Source organism: Sinocyclocheilus anshuiensis, unplaced genomic scaffold (genome assembly GCF_001515605.1).
Source record: "Sinocyclocheilus anshuiensis isolate Anshui unplaced genomic scaffold, SAMN03320099.WGS_v1.1 scaffold1365, whole genome shotgun sequence".
NCBI classification, from domain to species: domain Eukaryota; kingdom Metazoa; phylum Chordata; class Actinopteri; order Cypriniformes; family Cyprinidae; genus Sinocyclocheilus; species Sinocyclocheilus anshuiensis.
In genome coordinates this window covers 1,305,554-1,312,287 of record NW_015551032.1, presented here as the reverse complement: position 1 = coordinate 1,312,287, position 6,734 = coordinate 1,305,554, and the positions used below count along the sequence as shown (strand labels likewise).

Genomic DNA, 6,734 nt, shown 5'->3' with positions numbered 1-6,734 from the left:
TCTCATACTTTTAGATACGCTGTTATTTGTAAATGCTACTGCTTCTGTTAGCTTTTAATATATGGTTTTATTTAACGCTGATTAAAGGTTTAATACAGTACGGCAACCGCACGCGTGTCCATGCATAACACTTCTCATAGCTATGTGAAAATAAGTGTATAGCATATAAATAGCTAATTTAGCCTGCCCTAAAACAAAATTCAAAAGCTGACATGTAAACTTATTACCTCTAACAAATTTAAAACCAAAAACAAAAATTTTCATGAAAAACAATTCATTAAAGGAAGTGAAAATTTTTTCCAAAAATAAGAATAACGGTTTTGTTTTTGAACAAAAAGGACAATCAGACAAAACTTCATGATTAATAACAGAAATAAAAGCATTAACTGCATTAACTTTTGGGTAACGGTGGCTTATACAATGACCTCCATTCAGGTTTCACACTCTCTTCTATACCCAATATTTTACGCCAAGGTGTGCAATATTTTCCATTCAAAACCTTTTTATTGAAAACTTTAACACATATCTTATAAAAAGCCTTACCAGTTGCTGTCAAAAGTCCAAACACAAAACATTTTCACCATCCAGAAAAGGTCCCATACAACCCTCTAATTTGGGTAACAAAGTAAAAAGAGGAAAACAGTCTTGTAAAATGGGAGCATTTATTATTCCATTAGTGTCCAATAACAGTCTTTTTTCTTCATCATTGACCAGTGACTTCCAACTCATTAGCATCCGTTCAACAGTCCGCATAGACTTGATCTTTAAGCAGGAAGCCACTTCTTCTGTATTTTTAAAGTCCACCCCGGCAATGCGAATCAAAAGTCCCAAAGTAAAGATTTGTGAATTCAACAATAGCGCATTAAGTCCATGAAAGGATGAATTGTCCTTCGTTAAATCAAAACGAGCTCCATTTATTAAAGGCTCCTCCAAAAGCCAGTGGATAGAAGGTGTCATCTCATTCCTCTGTAAATCGAAAAGATTCCAAACCTTAAAAAGGTTTCCATAAAACACTGGCAATTTGCTCACATTCAATTTGTGAGGATCCATTAAAAACAAAGATTTATCCCCACTCCTATAACGCTGTGTAAGACATCGCTTGACTCACCTTTGTCTCCCTCGTCTTCAACCTCTTTTGTACTTTGGATTTCCTCCTGCACTGAAACCACTGTGTTCTCCGCAGTCCCAGCACTATGAGCGCCATCACGATTGCTCACCTGTGCCACCGCTGACTCCACCTCGGCTGCTTCATCGACTGGTAGGCTGGTAGCCTTCCGCGCTAGCCGTTCCTTGTTTGCTGGGACAGGCTCGGACCAGATGGCCTACCTTACTGCAGCCGTAGCATTTAATCCTGTCGGTGGTTATAAACACCACATATTCAAAATCATCCACTCGGAAATTCAGCGCAAGGTCTAGGTCAGCGTCATTGTTCACAATCATGTAAACTGAGCGTCTGAACGACACCACGTGTTTCAGTAGAGGAGAAATGCCACCAATTGGAATTTTTTTAAATGAGGAGACCACTTTTCCATGGAGAGACAATGCTTGCATTAATACATCATCACTAATAAACGGCGGTACGTTCGAGAGAGTGACTATTTTTTACGATAATGAAAGTGGTAAAACAGGGGTAAGAACGCCATCAAGTATAATTCCTCTCTGAACTAATAGCACTATTCATTCTTGAGGCAGACAATACGTTCTTATTTCCCACAACTTCACCCACAGCTAAACAACAGCTCTCCACACTCACTGCAGATGCCACTTTTACACTGTGACGATGCGTGAGTGAGCTCAAGACCCGCACACCTGCATCCGCCATGCTTCCCCTACACTCCAAACCACCCCCTACAAAAACAAAAACCTCAAAAAGAAAAAAGATCCAAACTACGAAACCCCAAAAAAAAAAAAAACCAAGAAAAAGAAAAAAAGAAAGAGAAAACAGAGGATATTATTGAAGAGGATCGTGCAGAACCTGTGCAAGCACGGCTTTTAATGGTAGGCCTATGTTTTTTGTTGGTTGTTGTCTCATACTTTTAGATACGCTGTTGTTTGTAAATGCTACTGCTTATGTTAACTTTTAATATACGGTTTTATCCTGATTAAAGCTTTAATACAGTACGGCTTAACGCTTCTCATAGCTATGTGAAAATAAGTGTATAATTGTAACAGTTCATTTTTGGAGCTGAGCTGAATGAGAGAGAGATGCAGAGCGTGTGTAGAGCAGGGGAACGCGAGGAACAGTATTGAGAACCACTGCTTTAGAACATTGATTTTGAAACTTGTGAATCCATTAGAATCCTTAGAAGACAGAATCGCGATTTATATGAATAGATTTTTACGTGCACCTCTAGTTTTCTCTTCCTCTTCTCTAAAGCAGCGCAGCATGGCCCCGCCCCCTTCGTTGCATGTTCCCAGGGGCGGGGTTTGTCTGGGTTTGTGATGTCATAAACCCGGGAAGTAACTTGTTGTAGTCCCTACCAGCCGTTTTTGTAGGCATTAAACTGCCAGAATTTTAAAAGATGATATCTCCGTTTGCATTGAACTTTCAGTGCCGCAACTTTGCAGATATTGTTTAAGCTCAAACAGCAACATTACACACTAACGTTAAAAAAGTGAAATCGCAATAATGTCCTGGGCCTGGCATAAAATTACAAGTACCTTTTCTGCTTTTCTGTGTATTTTTTTTTCTTACAGTGTACGTGCTTCAATTTTTCATGTGAATTCTTAAAGGGAAGGTTTGTTACTTGGAAAGGTAGCCATTTTACTATTTTGGCCTCTGGCATGCTTGATAGACAGTAGTTTCACTGACATATCAGTTTTCCTCTAACTGAATACAGAGACTCTTGGATATTTATTTGAATGATGTTCAAGAATAGATGTCCAGCTTCAAAAATCTGTTCACACATGAGCTTCTACAAAGCTTTCAAGACATTCCAGGCTAAAGGGACAAAACACTTTCTCACAGCTACAACCAAAAAATTCCTCTGTCTGCACTAATCAATGTAAAGACTGAGAACCAGCAGGCCACTCAAAAGTGAGAAAAGATCTAAATGTAATTAATGCACGCAATGAGCAATAACAAAAAAATAGACTGTCTGGCCCGTGTTAGTGGTTCTCATCACAAGCTCAACTGCTGGAAGACAGCTGCTTTGCAGAAACACCAACTCCAAATGTCACACTCTGAGGCAGCGAGGGTTACTCAAATGGACCTAAGCTTTTCCCAGGCAGTAGTTTGTGGTCCAAGAACAAAGCTGGACTTTGGGGAGAGGCTCTTTATTAGTCCAAGGGAGAGGCACATGTATGCAAGAGCATTTCATTTTCTGTCATGATAACACTGTGGATGTCAGCCAAAGCTTTATACATTTTGTATTGCTGCAATGCTACTAAAACAGTTTACAGATGCTGTTTATAAGAAGTTATGACCTTAACCTCATTCGATTGATTTCAAGTTATGGAGGATTTGGTTCAGTAACAATCCCTGATGCAGTATAAAGACACTTGGATATTTGGACACTGAGACATTAATCTAATAAATGACTAATATGTCTATTAACTAGATCAGAATGAATTCCATTGTGGTGTCAAGTATCTATACAAATTAAACATATGTTCTGAGTCTTAAAAACACAGGAAGACAGTTGCCAGTATCCCTGCAACACTTGGTCTGGATCAGCTCTTTCTTACAAATCTAACAAAAAGGAAACGATTAAAGCCCATTTTTTAGTGCTCTGTAGGCCCATCCTATGGCTGTACCATCTTGAAAGAACTCCAGTTTATCATAATTTATTACATATGGCTCTGTGTGTAAGAGAGAGAACGTATGATGGAAAGACACCTCACACTTCCCTGTCCGCTATTTCCTGTCAAGGTGACCAGAAACCATGGTGCTGGTCACCAAAGCAAACAAAATGAAAATACTGGCCAATAAGATGTAAACAAAAAGTAATGGTCTGAATTAAACATCCTCGCAGGGTCTCCGCTTGACATTTTGTATCACAGGAAAGACTTCCTTCGGTTGCCATCGGAGTGACTGCCGTCATGGTAAACATGGCAGACCCATACAAAGAGCCAGATTTTGTGGAGAAATACAGTGATGCATGAAATGACAAGTTTAGCTCTTGTTCCGTTTGCCTTTGGATCAAACTTTCTAGTCCTACATAGATTTCTCTTCACAAAAAATAGAAGGTGCTCACTTTTCTTCCCTCCATATGGTTTATAACATATACACAATATAAAACTCTGTGAGGGACTTAGAAGCAAGGATGCATATTCACTTCCTCCTTTTTAAAATAAGGTTTAACAGCATCTTCTGTGTCTATTTATACTGAAACGCCATATAGCAATTAGCATTTTTGGGTTGACCACTTTTATGCAAAGGCGAACCACTTACTTTTGGTCAAAGAAACGGGACAGATGTGAGATATTTTAACAGAGAACATGAAAAGATGGGCAGAAAAATGCTCCAAAGCCTTTACATTTCAAGTCAGAAGAGGCTTGAAGACCGGCTGGGCTTTCTGAGCTATTCGTTTTGTGATTGAAAATGCATGAGCACGGCAACACGTGATTTGGACATATTCTTTGGCACTTCTGGTCCCATTTTGTCCCTGCAGAGATGTCGCACAGTGACATGAAATGCTTAATATTCAGAGTGCAGCTGAATGGCACCCCACCCACACTAACTTACTAATGTGTGAAAGACCTGGGCTTTGTGGAAACAATTATTGTACTGTTAATAACCGGTCTGTGTCTTTAACATTACACTACACATCACTGACAGAGAAATAGATGTTTGTGTACTTCAGTGCTCCATAGTTACCAAACTAAAGCCTGAAGGAATGTTTTAAGAGTGTTTTAAAAATCCACCAGCTGTAACTCTATGGATCAAGGAAAAAGAGAATAGTCTGGTTTGTAACCTAGAATTAGTGAGAAATCTGTAAAGGTGCTGCTTTGAGTCAATATAACCAAAGAAATCAATCTACTCTATATAAAGGAGGGTTAAATATCTATCTATCCACCTATCCATCCATTTATCCATCTAGGTATGTCTATATTACTAAAGGTTTGGTGATTGTCCTCAGCTGGTGGCCATGACTTTTGTACTTTTTATTTTTGTGGTGAGGCAGTCAAAGTCTGTCAGCTGTAGTGTGGATTCATGCATCTGTACGGGAAGAACACAGCATCTGCTCCATCTTAATGGCAACCACAAGCACTGCTTGTTATTGTTCCCGTGAGAAGGACGTTGGAGGAAAGAGAGAACAGAGAGCGAGTGAGCGAGAAAAGGACCAAAAGAGAAACAGGGAGAGAAAGAGAGATGGGGCTGAGAGTACATGGCTTATGCTGTAGTGTACTTCCTTTACCTATTCTGAATAGATCATGTGCTGTGGCAGTTAAAGGGTGAGTTCACCTAAAAATGAAAATTAGCTTGTGTTTTACTTACCCTCAAAGCATCCACAAGCTAATTTTCATTTTTGGGTGAACTAACCCTTTAAGACTGGCTTTACTTGCATACTGGATATACCAGCTTTAGATGTCTTAAAAAAAAACAATATTAAATTATTGCATTTAGTTTAATCTTAAATATATGCATTGCAGACTGCAATCTTCCATTGCAGTATTTTACTGTGTTTATGTTTCGTTTATTTTTACAATATTTATTTGAGGTTCACTCATATGTCCATCTACACTTTACCGTTCAAAAGTTTGGGGTAAGATGTTTTTGAAATATGTTTTATGTTTAGTGTTTATGTTTGATAAAAGTCCAGTAAAAAAAACTGTAATATTGTGAGATATTATTACAATTTAAAATAACCCTTTTCAATGTTAATATATTTTAAAATGTAATTTATTCCTAAGGGCAGAGCTGAATTTTCAGCAGCCATTACTCTGGTCTTCAGTGTCGCATGATCCTTCCTAACTTGGTTTACAGAGGATCACCATTTGATTAATATTATTATTTGCGTATGAAAAAGGCATTATTCATAATGGACACACTCCCCTTTAATGCACTGGCCAGGGCAAAGAGATGCCTCCTCTTCCTCCATTATGAACAGGAAGTCTGTTTTGCTTTCACTGTATTCCCTGCATATTGATATTTTGGAGAGGATATCCTTTTTCGAAAGACAAATGCTTCAGGGATCAGAAGGATGCATGCACATTAATCTGACAACATCTAACCTTTGAGATGTTCAGCAGCACATCTACTAAAACAACAGTAACCGGAAATCATCACGGATGGGTCATAATATAAATGGGCTTACCTTAAGTCAGTTGCTTTTGGCATAAGCCTTTTCTTTCCGCTGAAATATGGTTCAAAGTCTTCAAATTTTAGTCGGTGGGAGTAGTCTATATACCCAGATATTTCCTGGCCGTGAGAATTTCGGTCCCTTATGAAAATGATGGACTGCAAGAAAAACAGGAGGACATACTGTATAAATAATCTGGAGTGCAATATGCTATGCTGACAAACTAGACAATGGAGAGATATAAATAATTTCAATAGAGAAGATTCTGTTACAAATGCACCTTTAGTAAAATTGTGTAACAGCCCATTCCATGAATTGTGCTTGTGAGGCAATTTCATGAGCTTATTAAATACATGCAAAACACAATTAGCAAAAATTAGCACTTTTCAAAAAAAAAAAAAAAAAAAAAGTGTTATTCAGAATGGAAGACAGAAACACTGCACAGTTCAGAGTTCAGTCAGCAGTTGTTTTGTCTGGATGCTAATGATA

General features: G+C 38.3%; 1 protein-coding gene across 1 annotated transcript in view; it reads right to left on the bottom strand.

Moving 5' to 3' along the window:
* Positions 1-6,734, bottom strand: part of LOC107661266 (uncharacterized protein C4orf22 homolog) — a 65,147-nt gene that overhangs the window by 5,702 nt on the left and 52,711 nt on the right. The window contains exon 4 of the mRNA XM_016450764.1: positions 6,261-6,403. Coding sequence (XP_016306250.1) covers positions 6,261-6,403 — 143 coding nt within the window. The remainder of the gene's footprint in view (positions 1-6,260; positions 6,404-6,734) is intronic.